The sequence below is a fragment of the Ursus americanus genome, chromosome X, assembly GCF_024610735.1.
Source record: "Ursus americanus isolate L20-20 chromosome X, mUrsAme1.1.p, whole genome shotgun sequence".
NCBI classification, from domain to species: Eukaryota; Metazoa; Chordata; class Mammalia; order Carnivora; family Ursidae; genus Ursus; species Ursus americanus.
In genome coordinates this window covers 744062-771216 of record NC_142164.1, presented here as the reverse complement: position 1 = coordinate 771216, position 27155 = coordinate 744062, and the positions used below count along the sequence as shown (strand labels likewise).

Below are 27155 nucleotides of genomic sequence, written 5' to 3'. Positions count from 1 at the left end.
AAGGAAAGAAAATGTGGAGATGCAGTAGCTGAAAACAAACTCAGATGCAGAATAACAGTTTTATTTTCTGCTGTAACAAACATTAAGAGCCCCTCTCCTCCAGGGGCACCAGCTGATGGCTCAGTTGGTTAAACATCCGACTCATGATTTCAGTGCAGGTCATGATCTCAGGGTTGTGAGATTGAGCCTTGTGTTGGGTTGTGTGGTGCCCACTCCCCCCCCCATCACTCTCTAAAAAAAAAAAAAGAACCCCCCTTTGGGGCAACAATAGAGAATCAATAAGGCCCAGAGTGCCCAAAGTTCAGTACAAATAATTAAACCCCCATAATAAAGTGGCAACTAGCTTAGGAATCAATGCCTAGGAGGGGACACTAGGTTAGTCTTAGCCCCCTTTCCCTGGCTTGGGCTTAGCGAAAAAGGGGGGCACAAAGTGCTGTATGGTCCAAACCAACAGGGAAAGCTGGTCAAGACAGAAGGTGATGGAAATTTGGAGTTGGCCGGGGTCTTCAGCAGTCAGTCAGATAGAAGTGGGGGAAAAAGAAAATCAAATTAAATGTGATAATTCTGCCCTTATCTCTCTCTGCCCTCTCAGGTAGTGACAGGCCCAGTATGCCGCATGTACCTCCTTAGACCTTACCTGTGGGTGTCTCCAATTCAGTATTAGAATAGTGATTGACCCCAGCCACCTTCCACCCCCCCCAATCTGGGCCCCTTTGAGAACTAACATAGCTAGGATGTTGCTGGATACCATGAGCTCCTTTCAAATTGCCCCTTGGTAGGGTTGGGGATTTGGAGCCAGGGCCTGGCGGGCCACCTCTGCCTCCATGGGTGATGGGAAAGGCACAGTAAGGGAGCTGGTGGAGATTCGATTAAGGCACCATCCAATACCAATTTTGTCTGTGCCTCAGGCTTCCTTATCACTCCAAGGCCTGCTTCCCCTCTAGCCACTCTCACCCCTTGCAGTACCCCCAGGTCTGCTCCCCTCCTTCCTGGTCCCTCAGACCATCTCTCCCCACATCTCCCCTGGCCACCACTGGCCCCTTTGCCCCAGGCCAGCCCCTCCAATACCCCCTGGTCCACCCTTACCCCTCCTTCCTCTGTCCCCCCAGGCTGACCCCCTCTGCTCCCTGTCTCATTGCCTCCCCTAGGTCCATTCTCCTGGCCACCTAGCCATTCCTCAAACAGGATACAACAGGAGCAGCTGGTTTCCTGGCCCTCTGGCTGTGGGCCCGGCATGCACACCCAGCCCTGATGCAGCACATGGACTGGGCCATGACCCCGCGTGTCCACCTGGCCACGGCACAGCATGGCCACCAGGTCCTGGCATGGCGTCTTCTCCCTGGCCGGGAGCTTGTGGTACCTGTGTGACCTGCGGAGCTCCACTGGCTGCAGCACTCACCTCTCCCTCATTACCTTCACCGGGGCTCTCATGGCCTCTGGGGCCATCTGGACCACCAGGGTCACCTGGGACACCCTGACCTTCAGCACCACCGGCCACACTGCCTGCACCTTGATCTGTGGCCTGCATGGCTCCTCAGCTTTTACTTCAGGCTTCCAAGCCCTCTCTGAACTGCTGAGTGAACGAGGCTCCCTCAGGAAACTCTGTCCCTTAGCGGATGACATCACCTGGACTCCTGGGCACGCCTGCACAAACCATCCCCAATGTCATTCCCCAGAGACTCCTCTTGTGAGGCCGCTGGCATGTGACTGTTTCCCGCCAAGCCTGTCCAGCCCCCAAGTGTGTGTCTGTGCAGGTGCCAGCCGGGCCCACCCCACATATGACCAGCTTGCTGACCGCCGGTCCCCTGTCATCGAGTTCTGGGAGTAAGTCGGGCACCTCTGGGCCAGTCTCTGCCTGTCCCTCTCTCTGGGCTCCCCACATGGCCCAAGTCTGCAAGTCTGTGTGTGCTGGGGCCCGGCCCCTAGGGGACACAGAGGAGAAGTCACTCCCAGGCCCTGCCTGTCTTCAGGGAGCCCCCAGCACAGTCCCTAGAGGAGCTGGAATGGACGGGCCTTGCTCCTTCACCGTGTCTCAGTCCCAGGCATTGTCACTCCATTGTGCCTGCCAGCCGGGGAGGGGGGATCGTCACTGTGCATGCTGGGGGTGCCGTGGGGCCCGGCCCGGCTACCAGCCCTACTGCCTCTGGCCAGGGGCTCCTGGGCTTCAGGCTCACACACGGTAATACCTCCAGGCCGCAGGCTTGCTTTGGGCCCAGGTGCCCGGGAGGGCCCAACTGGACTTGAGAGCTGCAGGGCGGGGAACACCACCCCTGGGGCAGCTCCCAGTCACTTAACCCTCTGCTGGCGCAGCCCTCATGGGCTCTCCCTCCCCCAGGAACAAAGTCCTGCGGCTCTCCGGGGGGCTGGAGGTGCCAGGGGCCCTCAACTGGGAGGTGACCCTGTGTCTGCTGGCCTGCTGGGTGCTGGTCTACTTCTGTGTCTGGAAGGGGGTCAAGTCGACAGGAAAGGTACGGCTGGAGGCTGGCAGGGCTGGGGGTGATGGCAGGGCTGGGGGCAGCACGGCCGTGATAGGGCCTGGGGGAGAGAAGGGACGTCTCCGCCAAGGACCACTGATGCAACGGGAGGTGACCAGTGCCGGGGCCAGAGCAGGGAGCAGGTCCTTGAATCCAGACCATTTGATCCCCACCCATGCCTGGATAGTCCTCCCCCGCCTCCAAACTCCCCCACCCTTGCCTGGATAGCCCTCCACGCCCCCACCAGACTCAAACCCAGGAGCCTTCCCTCCTGAGGTGGGGAGAAGCCCAGGCAGCAGCCGCCCCTTGCCCGTGTCGGGCCATCCCTGACTGCCCCACTTTCTATTCCTCACTCACTCTCTCTTTTGCTGGCCTGGGGGGATCTGGGCTATGGCTCTCCCTTGCCCGCCTGCCCTGCCCTGCTCAGCGTGGACAGGAGGCAGAAGTCTTTGGGGTCCATGTTGCTGTTGCCACTGTCTCTGGCTGGTCCCGTCTAATTCTGACTACTAAAGACTCTGCCTCTCTGCAGAGAATGACCTATTGTCGGGGGGGGGGGGCGCGGGACCTGCCCCCGGTCTGATGTCCCTCCCGCTCCCTGCCTGGGGAAGGCCCTGGCTCTCCCCTCCCGCTGCAGCTGACCTGTTTGCCATGCTCCGGCTGCTGATGCTCCAGTGAGCCTGAGCTTCCCTTGGGAGGAGCCTAGGCTTTGAGGAGTAGAAGGGGGGCTGCTGGCTGGCCTCCCTCTAGACCTCAGAACACACCATGCTGTCGTGGGGGCAGCGTGGCCCACTTGGCCGTCTTGCCGAGCTGGGGGCCCCTAAGGGGGAGGCGGGTGCGTCAGGGCCCCTCTGAGCAGCCGCCCCCACCCCCCACCCCCAGATCGTGTACTTCACCGCTACATTCCCCTACGTGGTCCTGGTTGTGCTGTTGGTGCGTGGAGTGCTGCTGCCTGGCGCCTTGGATGGCATCATCTACTATCTCAAGCCTGACTGGTCGAAGCTGGGGTCCCCTCAGGTGAGGGGGAGGTGGGGGGCGGACGGGATGAGGGGGCGGGCCAGGCCAGCAGGGCCCTTCACATCCTCCCTTGCCTGGCCCATCCCCAGGTGTGGATAGATGCTGGGACCCAGATTTTCTTTTCCTACGCCATCGGCCTGGGGGCCCTCACGGCGCTGGGCAGCTACAACCGCTTCAACAACAACTGCTACAAGTAGGTGCCGCTGCCCGCCCGCCCGCCCGCCCGCCGGCCCGTGGGCAACAGGCAGCCTGACCGGCCCGCGCGGCCCTTCTGCCCCCAGGGACGCCATCATCCTGGCACTCATCAACAGCGGGACCAGCTTTTTTGCTGGCTTTGTGGTCTTCTCCATCTTGGGCTTCATGGCCGCAGAGCAGGGTGTGCACATCTCCAAGGTGGCGGAATCAGGTAAAGACCCCGCCCCTTAGCCCGGGCCCCAGACCGCAGCTGCCATCCTGAGGTACCATGTTCATGAACACACACGCACACAGACATTCTGGGAGATGAGAGAAACCTTTCACTGAACTCGTCACGTCACTCTGGGCCAGAGGAAGGCCTGCTGAGCGGCTGCAAGGCACAGCTGTTCCAGCCAGCTCAGAGCTGGGAGCCTCGTGGGCCAGGCCACAAGGAGCTTTGAACTCCAGTCCATCCATCCCCAGGGCCTTGGCGTATACCCCTCACGTTTGCCAGAGGGTTGCAGAGGGAAAGCAGGGCCTTGCCGAGGTTCCCAGTGACCTGTGACTGCAACAGCAGATGGAGTAAGAGACCAGGAATCCGAGTTAGACACCCGACTCGTCCGGGCTTGAGTGACACCGGCACCACCTTGACCCAAGTGGAAGGGCCCTGGGCCACAGGATGGCCCGGTGTCCTCCATCCGTTTGGGAGGGGGAGGACGAGGGGGGCAAGCAATGACGACAGTAGAACGTGGGTGGGGCACGCCTGTGTCTAAACCCTGCCCCTCCCCCCTCAGGCCCTGGCCTGGCCTTCATCGCCTACCCCCGGGCCGTCACGCTGATGCCTGTGGCCCCGCTCTGGGCTGCCCTGTTTTTCTTCATGCTGCTGCTACTCGGCCTGGACAGCCAGGTTTGCAGGGGGTGACAGAACAGAGGGGGCTGAGAGGGTGGGAGGGGGCATTGGGTGAGGGGAGATGGCCGGTGGGTAGGGGGAGGGGCGTGGCCTCAGCGCCTGGCCACAGTTTGTAGGTGTGGAAGGCTTCATCACTGGCCTGCTCGACCTCCTCCCGGCCTCCTACTACTTCCGTTTCCAAAGGGAGATCTCTGTGGCCCTCTGCTGTGCCCTCTGCTTTGTCATCGACCTCTCCATGGTGACTGATGTGAGTGGGGGCGGGGTGGGGGCTGCCCCGGGCCTCCAGCCGCCTGCCACCTTCCCTGACCCGCCTGCCACCTTCCCTGACCCGGCTCTGTCCCCAGGGCGGGATGTATGTCTTCCAGCTATTTGACTACTACTCGGCCAGCGGCACGACCCTACTCTGGCAGGCCTTCTGGGAGTGCGTGGTGGTTGCCTGGGTGTACGGTAGGTCTGGGTCGAGGGGCGAGCTGGGGGCGTGGCCCGGTGCAGGGGTAGCGGGGGTCTCTAGCTCCAGCCCTCCCGCCCCAGGAGCTGACCGGTTCATGGACGACGTCGCCTGCATGATCGGGTACCGACCTTGCCCCTGGATGAAATGGTGCTGGTCCTTCTTCACCCCACTGGTCTGCATGGTAAGGGCCAGGGGAGGCTGAGCAGGGGGAGGGACGCCGCGGGCCCACCACCGGCTGAGAGCAGGGGTTCTCACCCACAGGGCATCTTCATCTTCAACGTGGTGTACTACAAGCCGCTGGTCTACAACAACACCTACGTGTATCCGTGGTGGGGCGAGGCCATGGGCTGGGGCTTCGCTCTCTCCTCCATGCTGTGTGTGCCCCTCCACCTCCTGGGCTGCCTCCTCAGGGCCAAGGGGACCATGGCTGAGGTCAGTCGCCCGTACCGCCTCTCCACTACGTACTCCCTCCTCCCTTGCACCGGGTCAAGGCATCACCTCCAAAGGGCCCATTCTCCCACCCACTAGGACGGACCCCCGTGCTAGGAGTCTTGGGCCAGCTCGGCAACGGGGGGGGGGGGTGGACGGAAGGGAAGGAATGCCGACCCTCCAGGGCCTGAGGTCATGGGGGGAGGTAGCCTCTCACCCCTTTCCCTCCTCGAGTGGGGTGTGGTCAGTACCCACGGGAGGAGGGGCCCTGGTCTCCAGCAGGCGGCAGGTGGTGGGAAGTGGAGAGGCCGAGGGGCCTCCCCTCCCGTCCATCGCCCAGGGACTCAACGTGTCCCTCTCTCCTGCAGCGCTGGCAGCACCTGACGCAGCCTGTGTGGGGTCTCCACCACTTGGAGTATAGAGCTCAGGACTCAGATGTCAGGGGCCTGACCACCCTGACCCCGGTGTCCGAGAGCAGCAAGGTGGTGGTGGTAGAGAGCGTCATGTGACAGGCACCCTGGCTCCCATCACCAGCTCACCCTCTTGTAGCCATAGCAGCCCCTGCTTTAGCCCCCTCACCCCTCCAGGGGGCTTGCCTTTCCCTGACACTTTTGGGGTCTGCCTGGGGAGGGGGGGAGGAAGCACCACGAGTGCTAACTAAAATATCTTTTTTCTTCCATTTTTAATAAAACGCCAAAAATACCACAACCCACCAAAAATAGATGCCTCCCCACCCCCCACCCCCCAAGCTGGTACACAGGCTGCTTCCCAGGCCCTGCCGACCACCCTCCCCCTCGTGCCCGCTGCAGATGTGTCTTCCCCAGCCCCACCACGCCTGCCTCTCCCGGTTCTGCCCCGTGCACCCTCGGGTGGCCCCTCCACCCTAGAGGCAGCAGTGGCAGCTGGGGGAACTGGGCAGGAGAGGGGAGCAGGAAGGCGAGGGAGGGGCAGCAGAACCAAGGCGACTACTTCAGCTGGGCTAGACACCCCACCCCCCACCGTCCCTATTCTAGAAGCTTAGAGAGCCAGCCAGCAATGGGACCTTCCGGTTCCTGCGCCAATCGCCACCAATATCAATTGTGTGAGCTTGTGTACGAATGCATGTGTGCGTGAGTATGTAGGGTCAACCTAGATCTCTCTTAGCAAAGGTGAATACCAGGTGTAAACTGTGCCTGTGGGCAAATGAGGCTTGTATTTTGCACATTTTATAAAAACTTGAGGAAAGAGATTTCTGCTTGTATATTTCTAAAGAGGAAACAGCCCAACATCCCTCTCCCTGCCACTCCCTGTCCCTTTCAGCAGCCCCCTAGTCCTCTGCCCCAGCCAAGGAGTGTGAATTTATAGATCTAATTTTCATAGGCAAAAAGCTTCAAGCTGTTGAGCGTGCGAATCTGTCGTGTGGGTATGCATGTGTAGTCCCTGGCCCCAGACTGGGGTGGAAAGAGTGCACGGCCGGGGGCGGGGGGCGGAGGGGGAGGCTTCCAGGAGCATCCCCACACCCCCTCCGCCGACAAGTCCGCGGGGTGAGCAGATGCAGTGTTGTGACCCCGGGGATCTGGGGCTGCTCACCTGGCATGCTCAGGCTCGCCCACACCCTGCCCCTCCTCCCCCCGGGCTGGGCATGACTGCAGGGATCTGAGGTGGGCACCAGCCAGGGAAGGGATCCCAGGCATGGCTCCCACCTGTGAGCTTAAAGCTGATGCACTTCCCACATCTCAAGTCTTCCATGTAGCAGCTTTAATTAACCCACGTGTGTGTCACGTCCGATCCCGAGACAGCCGAGTGGACCCTAGAAAGGCTCCCCCCACACCACCCCGACATCGGTCGGAGAGGTGGGACTGGGTGAGGGCGGGGGTCCAGCGGGGACATTCTTACTGTGCTAAAAAGCCACTGCAAACATAGCAATAAAAACATGTCATTTTCCAAAGCTGGCTCCTGCTCCATCTCTGATTGTCATGAGGGAGGGGTGGTGGGGGGAGGGAAGGTGTTGGGGCTGCAGGGGTGGTGGGGAGGCCTCCCACCTCGAGCTGCTTCCTCGGGCAAGCATTTGTTCTGAGGGTCCCTGCACCCGGCCTTGTGCCAGGACCTGGGAATAGAGCAGGCACCGAAGCCGGCAGAAAGCCTCTTCCATGTCCCGTGGAATCTCCTTCTGGTCACCATCACGTGCAGGCTGCTTATTCCTGTGCCTTTTGTTTCCATAGACATCTTTTCACACCTTAGATTGTGCTGTGTCCTGGGGCCCCTGTACCCCCTTCGAGGCCTCTGACTTTTTGCTCCTGTAGCTGACACCTCTGGACCTGGTGCCAGCGCTCCCATGCAGCTCCCTGAACATCTAACTTTTTCTCCCTTCATTCAGCCTGTGCACAAGGTGGGCCTGGAAGTGCAGGGGGTTTGCACTCCTGGAGAGAGTTCTCTGCTGGTGCAGCCAAGAGTCACTGAATAAATGCCTCCTTCTCTTATCCTTTGGAGGGATTAATTTTGCGGTGAAGGTGCTGTTTGAATGAATGCAATGAGATAGGAGTGGACATGTTTGACTGTTGTGATGTACTTCAGGGAAGCATGGGAGAGGACTGAGTGAAGGACTACATCCACATTTACGCCGCATATTTCTGTATCATACAAATTGTTTATAATGAGAAAGTATTTGTGTATTATATACACAATAGAATCAATATGAAATACTAGAAGAAAATGTAGATGAGCTTTATTTGATTTTTGGAGGGGGAAGACTTTTCCAAGACTACCAACAATGGTATAATACTAAGTAGTACCATTCATTGGGTGATTACCACATTCCAGTCAGTGTTCTAAGCGCTGAATACGAAAGCTCATCTCATCCTGAGACACCGACATTTTCATTGGGTTGTCTTTAGTAAGTGAGATGATTGATCTTTGTTTTCTTTTCCAAACTCACCCATATTTTCTTTATTTTTGACAGTGAGCATCAATTACCTTTGTAAGCAAAACACAAATTAGGAAAGTTATTCAGCAACTGTAGTTCAGAAAAACTTCTAATTGGTTCCCAAGTGAACTACTTTGCTGAGGTTTTAATAGTTTTGTTCAATTCATTGGAGGCCAATCTTCCCTTTGAAAGTGCTTTTAATTGGCACTTTTTCTTAATACAGTTATGAGGATTGTGATGAAGTCCCCGAAGTCACCAAACCTCAGTCCCAGGCTAACCACCTCAGGGCCAGTGTGGCACAGCCTCGTCTGTCTTCCAGATTTTAAGCTGCTTCCAAAAAGCACCCATTGCTAAATTTCGCACAAAATGCCTATCCTACCTGGAAAGTTATTCCTCCGGAGGGCAACTGATAGTTTGCTTCATCAGCATTTCATCATTGTTACATGAAGAACTATTTTGCTTTTCTCCCCCTTCCAATACTCCCGTACACATGCACATTTGTGTGTGAACACAGCAAACACAGGTGGCTAGGTACTCAGGAGGGCTCAGCACCTCACAGCCTGTGTAGGAGTCACAGCCTTCGTGTTTCCGAATCAGAGAAAACTCGCTTGGAATGTAGTAAATATATTCATTCATTTGTTCATTCATTCATTTATTTATTTAAGATTTGATTTATTTATTTGACAGGGAGAGAAAGAGCACAAGCAGGGGGAATGGAAGAAGCAGACTCCCTGCTGAACAGGGAGCCCGATGAGGGGCTCGATCCCAGGACCCTGGGATTATGACGTGAGCCAAACGCAGATGCTCAACCGACTGAGACACACAGGCACCCCCCCTTTTTTTGTAGTAAATATATTTAAAAACACATTAGGTATAATCTGTAATGACTATGGTTAAGAGGTAACAGGGCCAGGGTGTATAAATTCAAAGAAGGTGATAGTTAAATCAACATGGATCTCTTTACCGGTTGCCAGCTACTCAACATTTTTCTTGAATTCCTGAGCTTCGAGTCAGTTAGCCACCCAAACTAGGATGTCCTATAGGCACCTGGCACCCAACCAGCCCCTGACTAACGTCACTATATTTCCCTCACTCCCCAAAAACTTCCTTATCCTATTCCACAGCCACTCATGTTCTAATGTCATCTCCTATCCAGTCAATCCCCCTAAATGTGCCTTGCCACCCTTCTTGGGACACCTTAGGCCAAGTTGGCATTTTCTCTTACCTTACAGATTCCTTGGCTCTTTCCCTCTGGGAACACCCCCCACCCCCACCCCCAGACATCTGAGGAGAGTAGTGGGCTATCGTCATTTCACCTCTGACCATTCCCTGCCCCACAGCCCTGCAGGGGCCCTGTGATCTCCAGAGGTCTCCCTCCTCCCTAAGGCACTCTGTGTTGCTTTGAGTGGTGGGGCTTTCGGCTTTTGCCCCTCCCCCTCCCCTCCAAGGCCGTTTGCGCATGTGCATGTGCGCATGAGTGTGTATGTGCAAGCACAGGGCTGCTTGGGTTGGCACTGTCACTTCCTTCTCTCACAGATAGCAGGGCCATGGTGGATGGGAACCTGAGGCTGCACTCCTGTCAGCAACATTCTCATTAGAGTTTCCTTCAATGAGAACTGGACCAAGGCAGTAATCAAAAAGGGGTCATGGACTAAATGGTACTTGAGCTGTGCCTCAAAGGAAGAGTGGAGGTTAGATAAACGGCAACGATGCAAGAGGGCATCCACGCAAGGGGACTGCTTGGGCTTGGGCGAAGGAGGCTCATCAGTACCTTTACCTTTCAAAAATCTTTATTATGGAAATTACACATCTACACACAGGAGAGAGAATAGTATTAAAAAACCCCACCCTCCCCTCACCCAGCTCCCACACTGGTCAACATTCACTAGTTTATTTTGGAAGTAGGGAAGGATTTAGGGGAAAGAGCAGTGGGAGCTAATGTTTCTTGAAGTGATAAAAGAAGAGACACCCACCTAAGGTTGTCTAAATACAGGGGTGCCCACGCACCCTTTTATAAGGGCATCGCACGGCCCTGAAGCCCAGGGCCTGGGTGGGGTTAAAGCGGGTGACATCAGCAACAGTCTCTCTCCCTCTCTCTGGGGCTACACGGATGTAGTTTAGCAAGGTGGCAGTGTGGAGGGACCTGGTACTGCACCAAGCTGTGGCTAATCCCTTCTGCCGTGGATTCAGCACTTCGCATGCCAGGAGCAGGGCTAGGCATCACTTTCCAAGCCTTGTGCCTTGCAATCCTCACCACAATCCCAGGAGGTGTGTAATAGGATTGTCCCATTTGATAGCAACGTGGACCTATCTTTCAGCATAACATTGTTAGGTCTGGACTGTCACCAGGAATTTGCTGGTCTGCATGCTTCAGGGCAGAGACTTTAGGGGATTCTTCTCTGTTGTCACCATATTCTCTTAGTGACTTGCAGTTGCACTGACCAAAGAGCAAGTAGGGCTGAACACTAGAGAAATGATCCACATGGCTCCTGCCCTCCAAGATCTGCCACTCCCATTGAGGGATGCCCCCTCTGATGGCTCTGAGGGCCTCTTTGTGGTAGAAAATGGAGTCATTGCCTAGCATGATAAGCAAGACGGTAAGAGCCGTGAAGTGAGGAGAGTAAGCAAGGTTGGAAATAACTGATGCTCATGATGTTTTTCCATGCATCACTTAAGAATGCTTTATGGGCTTAAAGTATAAGGAAATGTATTTTTGGCCGAACATGGAGTCTAGAGGGAGATGGTCATGGTGTTGGTTTAGTTGTCAAATGAAGGCTCATCAAGGTCCTAGGCCCCTTCCTTCCTGACCCTTTTAACAGCATGTGGCTATTCATAGGTATGGTGCTGGGACTAGTTACTCGTTTCTATGAATGAATACTTCATAACCATTGCATTAAAACAAGTTGTCTTTGTGTCTAACTGCCCTCTCAGGCTAATTTGTGAGCTTCTTGAGGGCAGAGACAGTGCCTTATGCTTTTCTGTATCCCAAGTCCCATGACCAGTGTCTGGTACACACAAGGTATTGCTGATTCAGTTGGTGGTGTTGTGTCTCAGGTGATCTCCCGGTTATTTTCTGATGATGTGGGATTCAGTTTCAGGGTTGGCTCTGCCTTTCCACTTTACCTAGTTCTGTCTTAGGAGCTCTTTGTATTTTTATTCCTGCTAGCTCTTTGGCCAGAGAAGTGGTCATCTTACTGTTTTGTTTGGGTCAGCTCATGACCTTCTTCCTGTCAGTGTCTTTGTCTCTGACAGTCCTCCAGATGATAGATGTAATTGTCCATGAACAGACAGTGAAACATCCACAAACACCCCAGAACTGCCACAGCTTAGAAAGCCTTAGGATTCATTCTATGTCTCTGACCACAGGAAATGGGGCTGTAAGGCACAGGTGCACAGAACCATGAAGTAGTCCTCAGAGGGAGGAGTGGAGCCACAAGGTGTGCTGTGGGATGACCAACTGGATTCTTGAAAGGGGGCCAGATTAGTTCTAGTGGACCCCATCTTTCCCTTCACCTTGCATTGGGTTGCTGCCTCATTTGGTTATAGCTCTGCAGAAGTCTTCTGAGGGCACCCTTGACTTCCTTGTTCCTCAGACTATAGATCATAGGGTACAGCATGGGAGTTACATTGGTGTAGATTAAGGACACAATTTTGTCCTGTTCTGGGGTGTAGCAGGACTTAGGGCGAATATAGATGAATATTGCACAGCCATAGTGCAGAACAGAGACCAGCAGGTGCCCAGCGCACGTGGAAAAGGCTTTGCTCCTTCCCTCAGCCGAGTGGATTCTGAGGATGGCAGCAATAATGAATGCATAGGAGAGCAGAATCAGCAAGAAGGGAATCAACAGGATGAGCATGCAGACAAGGAAGACTGCAATCTCATTGGCTCTTGTGTCTGAGCAGGCCAGAAATAGCACAGCAGGGATGTCACAGAAGAAATGATTGATCTCATGCGACTGACAAAAGGGCAGGAGAAATATCACTGTAGTAAGGGTGAGTGAGAGTGCAAAGCCACTGATGCATGCCAGAGTCAGCATCTGCAGACAGAGGGCCCTAGTGATGATGACCGTGTAGCGCAGTGGGTTGCAGATGGCCACGAAACGATCATAGGCCATCACGGCCAGGAGGAAACACTCTGCACCACCCAGGGCGATGAAGAGGTGCATTTGCAAGGCACAGCCCAGGAAAGGCATCCGCTGGCTCCTGGACAGGAAATTGGCCAGCATGTTGGGGACAATCACCAATATATAGCAAATTTCAATGGTGGACAGATTGCGAAGGAAGAAATACATGGGGGTCTGGAGGCAGGAGTCAATGAGGGTGATGAGCACAATAGCTGTGTGCCCTGCTAGGGTGACAAGATGCATGATTAGAAAGAGTCCAAAAAAGAAGATTTGCAGTTCGGCCAGGTCCCCAAAGCCCAAGATAATAAACTCAGAGCTTAAGGTGTGGTTTTTCTGCAACAGGGCCATCCTACATTTTCCTCTGTGGAACTCCTAGGCTGGAAAAGGCAGTTTTCTAGCAATTCTCCAAGTCGTGGAAGACCCTAGAGCCTTTTCTAGAGATGGGAGTGTAGCCAGCTCTGTAGGACCTTCACCTCCCTTTGCCAGGTTTGGCCCTTGTCTTCGTTCTATTAGCTTTTTGAATTCTGCCCTCTGTTCACTGAGAATGAACTGTTCACTGTGATGTCACTTTAGTTTACCTGTTGAGTTATTATAAAAAATGAAGTGGGATGAGTAAAGTCTATATATGAGGTTGTTTTTCATAGACTTTAATGACAGTCTTTCTTTTACATTTTGAAGAGTTGTCTTTGAGTGGGGATGGAGGGGCTGAGCTTGATGTTGTTAAATAGTTTTAAACAGAGGCTGGGCCTTCAGGGTCATTGATGCTGTAGGGAATTCTTTTTTTTTTTTTAATTTTATGTGTTTATTTGACAGAGAGAGACAGCGAGAGAGAGAACACAGGCAGGGGGAGTGGGAGAAGAAGAAGCAGGCTCCCAGCAGAGGAGGGAGCCCGATGCGGGGATCGATCCCAGAACCCCGGGATCACACCCTGAGCCGAAGGCAGATGCTTAACGACTGAGCCACCCAGGTGCCCCAACTGTAGGGAATTCTTGTAGAATGTAGGGTCTGGTGAGTTGATTTTAAAGACACTTTTGACTTGTGCATCAGCTGTATTATCCCTCCTTTACCACCTCCTCAAAACTCCCAGGATTCCTGGGAATCCCAGGAGAGGAAAGAGTATAACCTGCAGTCATTGTTGCCTCTCCTGTTTTTGTGGTCCTCAGTGCCAGGGAGACCCTGGATTATGTGTGTCACCTCCTTCCAGAAAACTACTCTGACCTCTGTACTGAGTTAGTCCCTTCCTTAGGTTCCCACGGCACTCTGGGCTTCCCCAACCATATTATTTACCACTGACTCCTGTGATTATTTTTTCATTATTATTTCTCTGTGTAACCCAGCAGCCTGTGAGTTCCATTATAGCAAAAATGGTGTCTTGTTTAGCTTCTCAAACATTGGCTTACACGTATTGGGAGTATCAATAACTATTAAATAAATGCTTGTTGCATCCTCTACAGTTAGTACAGGGTCAGGCATTGAGTAGGTGCCTAACATATGCTTGAATGAATGGTTGAGTGAAGTACTGAGGATGGCTGAGTTCGTGGTCATCCAAGGAGGGTGTAGAGTGAGAAAAGCAGAGGGCAAAGGGTGAGCCAGGTCACAGGGTGGGAGTGAACAGGAAGGATCTAGGAAAGAGTTCAGGTAGGAGTGAGAACTTTCAGGACAATGGGGGTTTGAGTCCTTGGTGGGACAATGGCTTTGGCTGGTCTGCGTCCAGAGTGCAGGAGAGAGGGAACAAGACCCGGCAGCTTCCTGGACTTTGGGGGACATGTTTGCTTCTTTCTTCACTTGGCAGGACCCAAATTACAAGTTATGTTTACCCTGAGATTTCTTCCTGTGCATCTCTCCCTTGCAGCAGAAGAGAGAAGATTTCTAAACATTCTAGAGATGTAACAAATCTAGAATCAACAGAAGTTAAGGGTCCCATGGAGGTGGGATTTTCACCTAAAGGACAGAAACTCGCTTAGGTACAAACCATTTCTACTGGGGCCACTGAGACTCAAAGTGGGTTCAGTGAAACTTAGAAACCCATTCTGGTTTTTTTTTTATGACTTTATTTATTTATTTATTTATTTATTTATTTATTTATTTATTTATTTTAGATGGAGGGAGAGCATGATGGGGGGGAGGGGCAGAGGGAGATGGGGACAGATAATCTTCAAGCAAACTCCCTGCTGAGCGCAGAGCACAACATGGGGCTCGATCCCATGAACCTGAGATCATGACCTGAGCCAAAACCAAGAGTCGTACACTTAACTGACTGAGCCACTTAGGCACCCCTTAAAACCCAGTCTGATGATAGCTTTGCTTGGTGTAGACAATGGTTGTGATTCCAGTTTTCCAGTCACTTGCGTGTTACACTATTATTTTGGTTTTTATTGACCGAATTGACACTTGGATTCTTAGAGCTGTATGGGTCCCTAGAGGGCAACTTGCCCACTCCTCACTTCAGAGCACATGGTCATGAAGTCTTTTTCCCTTGTGACCCATGCTCTGCTCCCACTCCCAACCATCAGCCCCCACTAGAAATCACAATAAGTTCCCACCTGCAGTCCCCTGTGCTGACAAAGCACACAGTCCAGCCTAGCTGCTCTGCTCTCAGCCTCCCTGGAGCCCGTTTGTCCCTGGATAACTGTCTATGAGTGAGAGCACATTTTCCAGGTGTGGTCTAGGACCCTTGGCTTTAGCTTTGCCACACCAGATCACTTCTACTCTTTTTCTTTGTGGCAGTGCTGTGGAAATATGGGGATTGGTTTGTTTTATTTGGGCCTTAAACCTTGAAAATACTGAAAAACACACAAATGAAAGTAGAAGTCACACATAATCCTAACACTTAAAAAGTGAGAATTGAAAGTTAATGCAAAAGTGTCTGTTCTTCCAATCCTACTCCCACTTTCCCTGAGAAAGCCATTCCTAGCAGTGAGGTTCAGTCCCTTCCTTGCTTTGTCCTGTGTGTATAAACACACATAGCTCACACACAGGTGCACACACACACACACACACACTCACAGATGTGTCCACATACATATACAGAACAAACATAGCCTCACACGTACACACATACAGTCTCACCTACACACACAAACACGTACAGTCACACACGTATACATACACACATATAAAGACACGCACAATACACACACATACACTAACACACATTCACACACAAATATACATAAACATTCATCACACTCCCACATTAAAAAGCTCAAATGGGATCATAGTATACAAACTTAATGCCCTTAGTGTTCTCACCTAATAATATGTCTGGGATAATCTTTCAGTCAGTGTATATTTATTTACCTCATTCTTTTTAACTGCTGCATTCTACGGCATGGATACACTATAATGTAATTAATTGTAATTAAATAATGATAACACATAATAACAAATATAATCTATAAACAAAAGTAAATAAAGCATTAAATAAATGATAATTTAATTAGTCTTTTATTACTTTTGCGTTGAAGTGCTTTCTATCTTTCTAATCACACTCCATGGTACCAAGCATCTCCTCACACAGAGCATAGAGCAGCTGCCCTGCTACCCAGCTAGGGTAGCCTTTCTGCTCTTTTCCCATGTCCCATGAACACCTGTTACCTGGGAGGGGCAGATCAGTGTATGGAATGGAAATCCGGGAGAAGCCCTGGCTGTTGGTGAGGAAACTTGAGGAGGAGGAACAGCCCATCTTCAGGGGAGCAATGGCAGGGATGGGTGGCCTTGGTCTGGCAGCACAGCTTCCCAGAACCCAGAAGGTGGCTTTCTTGTGTGTCTAGACCACGGGGAGCAAGCCGTCGGAAGTGTTGCCTGATGGCTGTTAAGAAGGGAGTGTCTCTAGAGGAGTTGTCACGTTCTGTCACTTGAGTTAAATAGTAGTGAAGGCAGGACTCTGGAAGTCCTGGAGGACAGGTCAGGAAAGAGGCTGTCCCTGGGGTCCCCCACCAAGGGGAGTGTTTTCCCTAGGTCATATAGCTGAACCTAAAGCCAAACCCAAACCCAAAGACTTATGTTTTCTTTGCAAAAAATACAGTATGTGAATGGCCTGGATTAGAATTAAGAGATCAAGACTTGCTAGGGAGGAGCATAAAGTGGGCAATGGAACCCAAGATTGGTGGCTTTTTAAGTCCCCCAATCTACAATGCCGAGAATCTGTGATTCTTTGTAATGACTACAAAGGGACATCATCTGGGCTACCAGGGCCTCCATTTTTGATGTGCAAAACGTGAGCTGTCAGAGTAGCTTATCTGAATGATGTGGGTAAAAAAGAGTTGTGAGCTCTTGAGAACACTACTACTCAGCTGACTTGACCTTCTGTCTAATACCTTCATTTCCCCATTCCCAGGCCCAATGTCCAACGTGTATCACAGTCTGCATCTTAGCAAAGCAGGATCCAATTTACTTCTGGGGTTCCCCCAAAGCTTCACCTGCATTCCTCAAGCAGTCTACATGCTGCAGCTGCTCTGGGATGCTGACCACAGCTCTTCCTGTCGTTCACTTCCACTGCCCAGAAAAAGTCTCCTTACCACCACTGCCCCTTTTAGGAATACCAGTGCCCAAGACAAAGCCATTGCCATGTCTCAGAATCTTCCATTCCTTAGAGGGCCAGCATTGTGCTGGGTTCTGAGCAGCAGCAAGGAGAAAGCCCTCTCTCCAGCACTTTGCCACACCCTGAAACAGGAAACAGGACCCCAATGAAGCCCTGTTTGTGCTTAGAATCAACCCCCCCAATCATCCCCGTGGTTTCTGTCTGTGATTCTGCCCCCAGAGGCCCTCCCAATACTCCAAGGTGGGTGTGTGATACTCTTTCAGCACCTCCACTGTCTTCTTCCTCCTCTCTGGCTCCTCACTCCTCTAGGCCACAGTTTCTAATACAAGAGCTCTTCTGCTTCCTAATGGAGACAAAGGCCATGTAACTTTGGGAACACCTTCTTGATGTGATCTTGCCCTGCACGTATTGTAAGGGGAATGAAAAGGACCTGGAAAACAAAGTCACTGAGTCTTCCTCAGCTGAGCTGACTCAGGAGAAACCAGTAGGAGCGCAAGAGAGAGACCTAGCCTGGAGACAGAGGTCAAGGCCGCAAAAAATCTTTGGCAGGGCCTGTGGACACAACACTGTGGCCCAGGGCTGACAGTACCTGCTCTTTCACCAGGATTACCAGGATTACCCAGGGAGGAATGGAAAGTAAAGAGGTTTGAAACTTAAACTGAACACTTCCAGTTAGACATTACAGATTCTGATAGGATTTTGGGCAACACAGCATCGAATTCTGGGAGCATCATTCTGCTGGGACTGGACATTGGCTTGACTTCCAAATTTGGTAGTGATAGGGCCAGAAGTGGATATTTGTGTGCATTCTGTTAACTGTTAATACTCTGTAAAAGGGAACATCCTGGGTGAGTTGGCACTGAAATAATCTCATTGCTGGGACCCTGAGTGAACAGCACCCATTCCTGCAAAACTCTCCGCTAATCATCCAGAACCACTCAGTTTGAGCGAAAGGGAGGCTGGAGAACATGATTTGGGAATTCAGTTTCTTTCAACGTTAGCTCATAGGCTCAAAAGACTTTTATTTTGGGCTTTTCTCTAATGTCCTTAAAATTCAATTTGCAAAGACAGTTTTGAACTGTCTTGTCTTCCCAGGAAATTCATTATGGCTTTATATCTGGGGTATCTTGTATATTGGGCTTTTATTATTAGAGTATCTTATGGTTGTCGTTTGCTGTTGTTGAACCTCTGATGAGATATGTTACACAATGGTGGCTAGAAATAATTAGAATGAGAAAATAGAGTAAGGAGTAAACTTTTGACTTCATAGTTAAGCCCAATGGGTAAAGAGATTAAAGGAATCTGTGCAATGTCAGGTGTGTGTGTTGGGGGATAACACTTTTCTCCCCTGGTTTCCTCAAGGAATAAGATGACACGTGCAGATGCAGTGAAATACACTGTTGGTAGGCAGCATCCATTGGTTTGCATTTCTTTGAGTGGTCATTTTGACAAAGGTTCTGAGTATGAGAGATGTGGTCTCTTTTTCCTCTCTTTCCATCCACCTGGGTGGGAGACAGCAATATTGGAGATGTGAATCGCTCTGCAGACCCAAAACCTCCCTCCAGTGGGTTGTTCCAAGTCTAGACTGGGAGGGAGGTATGGGGAATTAGCAAGCTCAGGCAGCCCCTATAGCAGGCTGTACCCACCAACCAGCCTTTACCAGTGTATCTCTCAGTTGGTTCAGAATTCTGGCCCTTCTTTACTCCTTCAAATTCTCAACTTGAGTGCTAATATTTGTATTTGAATTTCTCACAAATTGTGGTGCTAAGTATGCAGGAATGTAGTTCTGATTAAGGGCCTCAGAATTCTGTTGGTTTCTTAGCTAGCACTTCTGGTCCCCAGAGTGAACTCCAGTCCCCTTTCTTCACTATACTGGTTGTGGGTCCCATGCCTGCCTGGGACCATGAGGAAACCACACACTTTTGGCCCCTCAGCTGGGACACTAGTGCTCTTCTCCATGGAACTATATGCATGTATTTGGTTAGAATGTTATGAAGCATTTTGCGTCAACCATATTGGATGATTGTTTTTTCCTCAACAGTCTCTCTTCATGTTTTGAGAAGGTTAGTTACAGATTGATAGGTTTTCTTTATTTTCTCACCTTGTATTTGGGCAACCACAAAGTATTTCATAGTTGGAATTACCTGAAAGTAGGTAAGTTTGATCACAGCTAGTCCAGATTTTAGAATTTATGGGGACCACTTGTCACCTAATTTTGTTGGAGATGTTGCCTTGGACTTTTGGTTTTGCCATTTTATTCTCTGTCTCTTTTTTGGGGGGGGGTTGGGATGGTTGTGAAGATTCCAAAATGATATTATTGCCACTGTTGCCACCTTCCCCAAATCTAGAAATTATATTACTTCTGTATCAGAATAATTAATAAAGATGTTTTAACTTTGACACAACGAAACACAAAAACAATTAGAAGTTCTGGGCAATACAGTAACTTGAGGGCATGGAATCCTTGCTCCAGATGTGTCCTGACATGAAAAATGAAATACAAATTATAAGGGGGAGAGGGTTCAGCAGCAAATAGCAGCAGCCTTTTATCAGAAACTCTTTTTGGTGAAGGACCTTTCTTTTTTTTTTCTTTTAAAATAATATTTCCAGTCTGTAATGGATTGATACTTTTGTAAAATACAGTAGAATTTGTTAGTAAAATTAACTGAAAAAAGACATACTAAATACAAAAGCATATTTTTAATATTAGATTCAATAGACATAAATTCACTTTGTCTGCATATACACTTGATTTCTGTACTTATCACAGGCCAGGAACATTTTGTAGACCACCATCAACTTGCAGACTGTACTTGTTTCCTAGGCCTGCCATAGGTTCCAGATGGACATGAATTTTGGGCGTACATTATTCAACCTACTGCATGGAGCATGATTGTTTTGTGAAGCTCACTTTTAGTAACTCTTGTGCAGAGGGTACAAGAGTATTTTAAAGGCAGAGTCAGAAGAGCTTCTTGGTGAATCACATCCACTCACTGAGAAGGGCCAGGGTTGGAGGTAAGTTTGGGATATGTGGCAGCTGCAGGAAGGAGACACATCTGGCCGCAGCAGAACCTCTGGAAGCCCAACCTTCTGAGAAGAAGCCTATGGGAATCTTTATTGCCACCTGATACTGATTACATTTGGCAATGCCAGGGAAAGAACCAGGCACTACCATTGAGTGGCTTTCTGAGGGGAAATGTGCCTAACCTGCCTGCTGGCTGCCACATCAAGATCATAAAAGAAACTGCTGCCATTGTCTTGGGCTCCAGTCTCACCTCCCTCACTTCTCGGTCTCTTAGCTGGCAGAGTAGAACCACACACACTCTAAACTTCTTCCATCTTTCTTCACCCTGCCTGAAAGGCTGGAACATAGCGTCTGATGTAGCCCTCTTAATCCCCAGTTCTGGTAGACATAGACTTCCTTCTGAAAGATGAGCAAGCAGATGCACCTGTTAGGATTCCATTGGTCAAAAGCAGCAGATACCAACTTCAACTAGCCCAGGAAACCACGGAAATTTATTATAAGAATTGGGGGTGGGAAGCTGTGTCCCAGAAATCCAGGACAGGACTGCCACCAGGCCTCAGGAGCAAACTGGAACCAGAGGCTCAAACATCATTAGGCCTCCCTCTCTCTTTCCACTTCTCATCCTTGTGGATCTGCTTCATTCTTCTTTTTTCTCTAAAGACAAGTTTCTCCTTCATCTCTTATCTGAATGGCGGCAAACCAACAGCTACCAAATTAACAGGTGACAGTCTCAGTGTGGGATGACTTCAAAACCTTCCTGTTATAAAACATCCTCAGGACTCGGGGCGCCTGGGTGGCTCAGTCGTTAAGCGTCTGCCTTCGGCTCAGGGCGTGATCCCGGAGTCCTGGGATCAAGCCCCACATCAGGCTCCTCCGCTAGAAGCCTGCTTCTTCCTCTCCCACTCCCCCTGCTTGTGTTCCCTCTCTCTCTGGCTGTCTGTCTCTGTCAAATAAATAAATAAAATCTTTAAAAAAAAACATCCTCAGGACTCTGTCTCAAATGTCCACCAACAGGTCAGAAAGAGGAGCATGCTAATTAACGTGGTAGCAGGAGATGTTGGGAATACAGACGTCAGCCAGCTCATGTGAAGCACACGCTCATGTGCATTGTGCATGACATTGATCCCAGAGGCATCAGTCAACAGAGACCTTGTTTGTTTGACTCCTTGTTCCACCTTCCCCCATGGTGTCATCTAGTGGTGAAAGCTGCCTCATTTCCACTACACTCTCAGTCCAGGTCACATCTCAGGCCACCAGCAGGAGAAACAAGGGAGGGTCATGGAATGGAAAAGCAGCCCAAGAATAAGGAAATTACCTACTCAAGGTTGACCAGCAAACATATAATATCTTTCTTCCACTTACTTTTTCCATGTTTCCTCTCTAGACCATGAACTCCCAATTCTAGAATGAACATTCATTGAGCGTTCTTCCATCTCTACCTAGTGGCAACTGCACCCCTGGTGTCACTAGGAGTCTCTGTAATCAGTTTCAACATTCAGTCACTGAATGAGTAAAGAGAGCAAAAGGTGCTAAGATGAAAGATGGCCTTGAGATTGAAAGATGGTGTCTTCCAGATCTGAACATCTATCTCCAGGAAAGAATTTCCAAATAGGACAGACACTGAGCATGGGTTTGGAAGAGAGGCTAAAGCATCTTCATGTTCCCTGCAGCTCAGGCTGTTCCACAGTCTTAACTTATTTTCTCTGCAGTGCACAGGGCAAGACCAACAGGAAGCCCCTCCATTGAGATGCAGACAGAGTTGCCCAGCACTCCTGCCTGTTTTTTGATTTCCTTCAAGTACTTGCTCCTTTGGCCATCTGGACCCTCCTTGTGTCCCCACTGTTGAGCTTGGTGTGCACATTTTAAATCAGAATGATGCTGCCAACTTGCCCTCCAAAGACGCTGCTCAAATATACACCATCATCAACAGCATATGACAGTACCTCTAGCCTCATATCCTCACTCAAACTGATGCAAATTGTTTAAATTTCTGCCAGTCCAGTGGGCAAAAAATACCTTTGTTTTAATTTGTTTTAAAAAATTATTGGTGAGGCTGAGCATCTTCTTTTGTGTTCATTTGCCTTTGTATTTTTCTTAAGACCTCTTTGTTTGGGGGCGCCTGGGTGGCACAGCGGTTAAGCATCTGCCTTCGGCTCAGGGCGTGATCCCAGTGTTCTGGGATCGAGTCCCACATCGGGCTCCTCCGCTATGAGCCTGCTTCTTCCTCTCCCACTCCCCCTGCTTGTGTTCCCTCTCCCGCTGGCTGTCTCTATCTCTGTCAAATAAATAAATAAAATCTTAAAAAAAAAAAAGACCTCTTTGTTTGCCTTCATAGCCTATTTTTATATTGAGTTGTTTACTTTGCCTTAAAAAATGCATATTAACATAAAAGACAACTACTGAATGGGAGACAATATCCGCAAATGACATATCTGATAAAGGGTTAGTATCCAAAATCTGTGAAGAAGTTACACAACTCAACATCCAAAAAACAAACAATCTGATTTAAAAATGGGCAGAAAACATGAACAGACATTTCTCCAAAGAAGACATTCAGATGGCTAACAGACACATGAAACGATGTTCAAAATCACTTATCATTGGGGAAATACAAATCAAAATAACAATGAAATATCACCTCACACCTGTCAGAATGGCTAAAATAAAAAACACAAGAAAAAAATGTGTTGGGGAAGATGTGGAGAAAAAGGGACCCTCTTGCACTGTTGGTGGGAATGCAAACTGGTGCAGCCACCATGGAAAACAGTATGGAGGTTCCTCAAAAAATTAAAAATAGAACTATAATATAATCCAGTAATTCCACTACTGGGTATTTACATAAAGAATATGAAAACACTAATTCAAAAAGGTACATGCACCTCTATGTTTATTGCAACATTATTTACTATAGCCAAATTATGGAAGCAGCCCAAGTGTCCATGGATAGATGAATGGATAAAGAAGATGTGGTATATAAATATATATATATATAGCTAGACAGTATAATGCTATGTAAAATAAATGGAGCTAGACAGTATAATGTTATGTAAAATAAATCAGAGAAAGACAAATAGCATATGATTTCACTCATATGTAGGATTTAAGAAACAAAACAAAGAGCAAAGGGAAAAAAAGAGAGAGAGAGGCAAACCAAGAAACAGACTCTTAACTATGGAGAACACACTGATGGTTACCAGAGGGGAGGTAAGTGGGGGGAAGGGTTAAATAGATGATGGAGATGAAGGAGGGCACTTGTGATGAGCAGTGGGTGCTGTATGGAAGTGATGGCTCACTATATTGTACACCTGAAACTAATATAACACTGGATGTTAACTATACTGGAATTTAAAAAAACTATGTTAACAAAATTAGCCCCTTCAAATTGATATATTTTCCCATTTGTCTTTTGCTACACATTTTCTTTTGTTCATGGGAAATCTTTTATATCTTATACATTTCTTAAGTACAGAATATTTCAACTATAAAAATATATGCAGTTTTAAAATATTCGAATATAAGATTTTATTCAACTTTATTTATTTATTTATCTGAAGTATAGTGATATAAATATTACATTGGTTTCAAGTGCATATACAGACATTTCGAATTTTATATAGCCAATTTATTGTTTTTCTTCTCTGTGATTTCTGAGCTCGGACACATTTTCAGTACTCTCAGAAGATAAAATATCCACCTGTGTATTTTTCTAGTAGCTTTAGTGTTTCATTTTTATATGTTTACTCTTTGACCCACCTGGGATTTATTTTGAAAAATAAAGATGGGTGGGTATATGTGTGTGTATGTAAAGTGAGAAGACAATTGTCTAAAATGCTATTTATTGAGTGCTGCCTTTATTGCTTATTAAATTTCTCTTTTATCATATATTAAATTTTCACATGGACTTTTAAAGTTCTGTTTCATTGATCAGCCTTCCTGTTTCTTCTTTAGTACCAAAGTATTTGTGTTATTGTATTTAGTTATTATTTAATTAATATTTCCTAGGACTTATTCTACCTAATGGCATATCTTTGGCTATATATTCCTGCCTATTCTCCATGCAAATTTTTCCATTTGGACATTAGTAGCATTATGTTGATATCCTTAACTGATGTTGTAATGAGTTTACCCATTAAACTAGCAAGAGTCGCTATCTACAGTATTGTTTCTTTTATACTAAAAAGTGGTAGAGAATTCTATATACTAGGCCTTCTTTGATGTACTTCAGTAGAATTTTACAGTTTTTTAAATATATTAATTCAACAAATGTTTATTGAGTGCCTGCTATGTTTTTGATGTTTAGGATGCCGCAGTGAACCGAACAGGCAGAGATGCCTGCTCTTGCTCAGCGGACATCCTAGTGGGGAAGAAAGAGAAGCAAAATATCAAGAAGTAAGTGATGTAGTATTATCAGGTGACTCATGCTATGAAAGCAAAGAAGGTTGGGGTGCCTGCAGGTGGGCCTCAGGGGGCAAGTTTACACAGGGAAGTAAGTAGGCCCTATTGAAAAAGGGACATTAGTTTTTGCTTACTTATTTGTAGACAGTGGTATGGTCTTGGTTTCATTGCTTAGTTGTGTAATCTATTTACAACTTGTTCTGTGGGATTCCCCTTTTGTCTTCATTTTTATTTAGTTAAAAAAATCTAAGTTATACACAAATGTTTCAGAAGTCAAATAATTCCACAACCTCCTATACCCCTTCCCCTCATTTTCTTTTTCTCAGAGATAACCACTACATATAGCTATTATTGTATTACATAATATTATTATATTGTTATACTTCTGCTCCTTGACTTTGAGCTTTGGCATTGTCTACCAATTTACTACTCTGAAAGTTAAGAATCTAACCCTGTTTCACCACACCCCTTACAACCACCCTGCACATATACATGCTTCCTCTTTCTCATCTTCTCAGGATAGTAATATCATAATTTTATAACAAAAATCAACATTTACATTATAATTACTATGTGAATACTTAAAATGCGTTTCTCAGGCATTCCTTGGCAATCTTACACTCGAGTTGCCATGAAGAAATCTTCCCAAGCCTGTATAAATATTGAGCAATGGCAGATTTTACTTAGAGCTGATAACTTTTGTTTGATTTTAGGTGATATATTGAAGTATAATTAATTAAAAACCTTTGAGTGCCAGCATCTCTAACTGCTGACTCTGCACTATCACCTGACTTCTAGCATCCTGTGTCAACTTCAGTGAAAATATTCCTTTTGTTGCCCCAGCTCTATTACCACCGTGCATCCAAAAAAACTAATCATGCTCAAGAACTCAACTGAAGAGAAGCTCCTCAGGTTGGAAAGAAGGGCACCTCGGCCTTTTGCGTTATGACTTTGCTCTTGTACATCATCATATCTAGTCCCCAACAAACACGGTGTCATTTCTGACTCCCAAGCACAAGGGCTGTGCAGTTTGGGCTCTCGCTCAGCCATCTCTCTACCCCTTTGGGAACATGTCTGAACCCTGTCTCCACCTCTGTACTGGGGGAAAGACAAAGGAGTTGCACTGGCCTAGATCCCTGATGCTTTGTGTGTTGGTGCTGGTATGAAACCATTGTGTTCTGATGTAAATGAACTGCTGGGACCCCTAGGGCAATACCTCACTCCTGGGGTGGGGGGAGGTTGGTCTTTTTCCTGATGGGACACCTGTACTTACAGACTAGGTACACATGTACTCTCTCAGTTATTCTTCCAAACGATAGTGAGATAGCTACCATTATTTGCTCCATGTCAAAGAGGAAATGTCTAAAGCTGAGGGAGATTACATATCATACAGCTCACTCCAAATCACACAGCAAGGAAGGGTGGAGTCAAGCTTGGGACTCTGGTGGTCAAGCCTACCCCTAAGTTTCCATGCTAAGTAGATGAATGCTCTACTGTCCACTTCAAGTGTTTGTGTTTGGACCTTATTAGTCTATCAACTCTTGCACAGACATTGGAACAGAAGAGGTGCATAGTTAAAGGTTGGCTATCAGCCTAATAATTCTGGGGTCTAAAAAAAGGGGGGGCACCTGGATGGCTCAGTTGGTAGAGCATGGGACTCTTGAGCTCAGGGTCATGAGTTCAAGTTCCACATTGAGTGTGGAGCCTACTTAAAAAAAAAGAAATTCTGGGGCCTGGACAAGAATCACTCATTCCTGAAATGCAGCTTTGGACAAGGAGTACAGAAGTCCCTTGTGTTGGGCTCTGAGGTTGCAGCATGAACTTGTTATTTGTTGTTTTTTTGGCTCAAAGAGTCAGTCTGTTTGCTCCACCTGGACCACAGTTACAATTGTGGCTGCCCATAGAGGCTATTCCCAACTTCATTAATGTGGTTGGCATACACCTCTAATTGTTTCCCCTGAGGTTCTCTTGCCAAGATATTTTTGTATTTCCTGTCTCTCTCTGCTTGATAAGGCCAGCAGAGGTAACCCTCAGATTAGCTCTCCCTTTCCCAGTCTGACTGCAGATTAGAAAGTCAGGATTACTTTCCTGAGCCATTTTGGGAACCACATGACTCTAGGACATGTCTTTCTCTTCCTAGAGTGTGAGTCTGGTTGGAAGTGTACCAGGTATAGTTGGCCTTTGTGCATCCCTAGCAAGAGGACTGGACTTTTTTATTACCTGTTCTGACTTCATTGCAGCCCTGAACTGTGGGCAATGGGATAGCAACTGACGGCTGTAGAATTCAGATTCAGAGGACTCTGAAGTCCTTGGAAAGCCTGCACCATTATGGGGATGTCCTTCACACCTGTCCCAAGTGTGCCTCAGAATCTAAGAACCAGCTAGTTAAGAAAGGTTGATAGTTATAGGGGAAAAAAGTGAAATTTAAGCTACAACCCTGAAAAAGAAGAAGTACTCATCTCTGCTCACATGTTCATTCTCTACTAGACTGCCTGCTTTTCAGAAGTACAAGGGAATTACCTACCAAGCATCCAGATCCTGAAGAAGCTATCAGGAAATAATTTATTGACTACTGATATATACAGTTCTTGGACTCTTTTTTTAAAATAATTTTTATTATATTATGTTAGCCACCATACAGTACATCCCTAGTTTTTGATGTAAAGTTCCATGATTCATTACTTTGGACTCTTAAGTCTATTTTAATACCTTAG

At 48.4% G+C, this 27155-nt stretch overlaps 2 protein-coding genes and 1 pseudogene across 2 annotated transcripts; 1 reads left to right on the top strand and 2 right to left on the bottom strand.

Annotated features, from left to right (window-relative positions):
• Window positions 1-382: 382 nt before the first annotated feature.
• LOC148106787 (cancer/testis antigen 1-like) lies at window positions 383-1327 on the bottom strand (annotated as a pseudogene).
• A 7-nt stretch (window positions 1328-1334) lies between these two features.
• Window positions 1335-7379, top strand: LOC148106786 (sodium- and chloride-dependent creatine transporter 1-like). The gene is made up of 11 exons (XM_087859355.1): window positions 1335-1824; window positions 2336-2468; window positions 3354-3488; window positions 3578-3681; window positions 3770-3894; window positions 4457-4569; window positions 4682-4819; window positions 4917-5019; window positions 5104-5204; window positions 5285-5455; window positions 5821-7379. The coding sequence occupies exons 1-11, from the start codon at window positions 1430-1432 to the stop codon at window positions 5959-5961; spliced, it is 1659 nt and encodes a 552-aa protein (XP_087715481.1). The 5' UTR covers window positions 1335-1429; the 3' UTR covers window positions 5962-7379.
• A 4484-nt stretch (window positions 7380-11863) lies between these two features.
• On the bottom strand, window positions 11864-12826 carry LOC123795568 (olfactory receptor 10V1-like). The gene has a single exon (XM_087859654.1). The coding sequence runs from the start codon at window positions 12824-12826 to the stop codon at window positions 11864-11866; it is 963 nt and encodes a 320-aa protein (XP_087715780.1).
• Window positions 12827-27155: the final 14329 nt, after the last annotated feature.

Bases quoted from the DNA above. Each gene is read 5' to 3' on its own strand.
- LOC148106786 (XM_087859355.1), top strand. From the start codon at position 1,430: ATGGCCTCTGGGGCCATCTGGACCACCAGGGTCACCTGGGACACCCTG. The intron at 3,682-3,769 runs GTAGGTGCCGCT...TTCTGCCCCCAG, and splicing joins TTCAACAACAACTGCTACAA to GGACGCCATCATCCTGGCAC. The intron at 4,820-4,916 runs GTGAGTGGGGGC...CTCTGTCCCCAG, and splicing joins ACCTCTCCATGGTGACTGAT to GGCGGGATGTATGTCTTCCA.
- LOC123795568 (XM_087859654.1), bottom strand. From the start codon at position 12,826: ATGGCCCTGTTGCAGAAAAACCACACCTTAAGCTCTGAGTTTATTATC.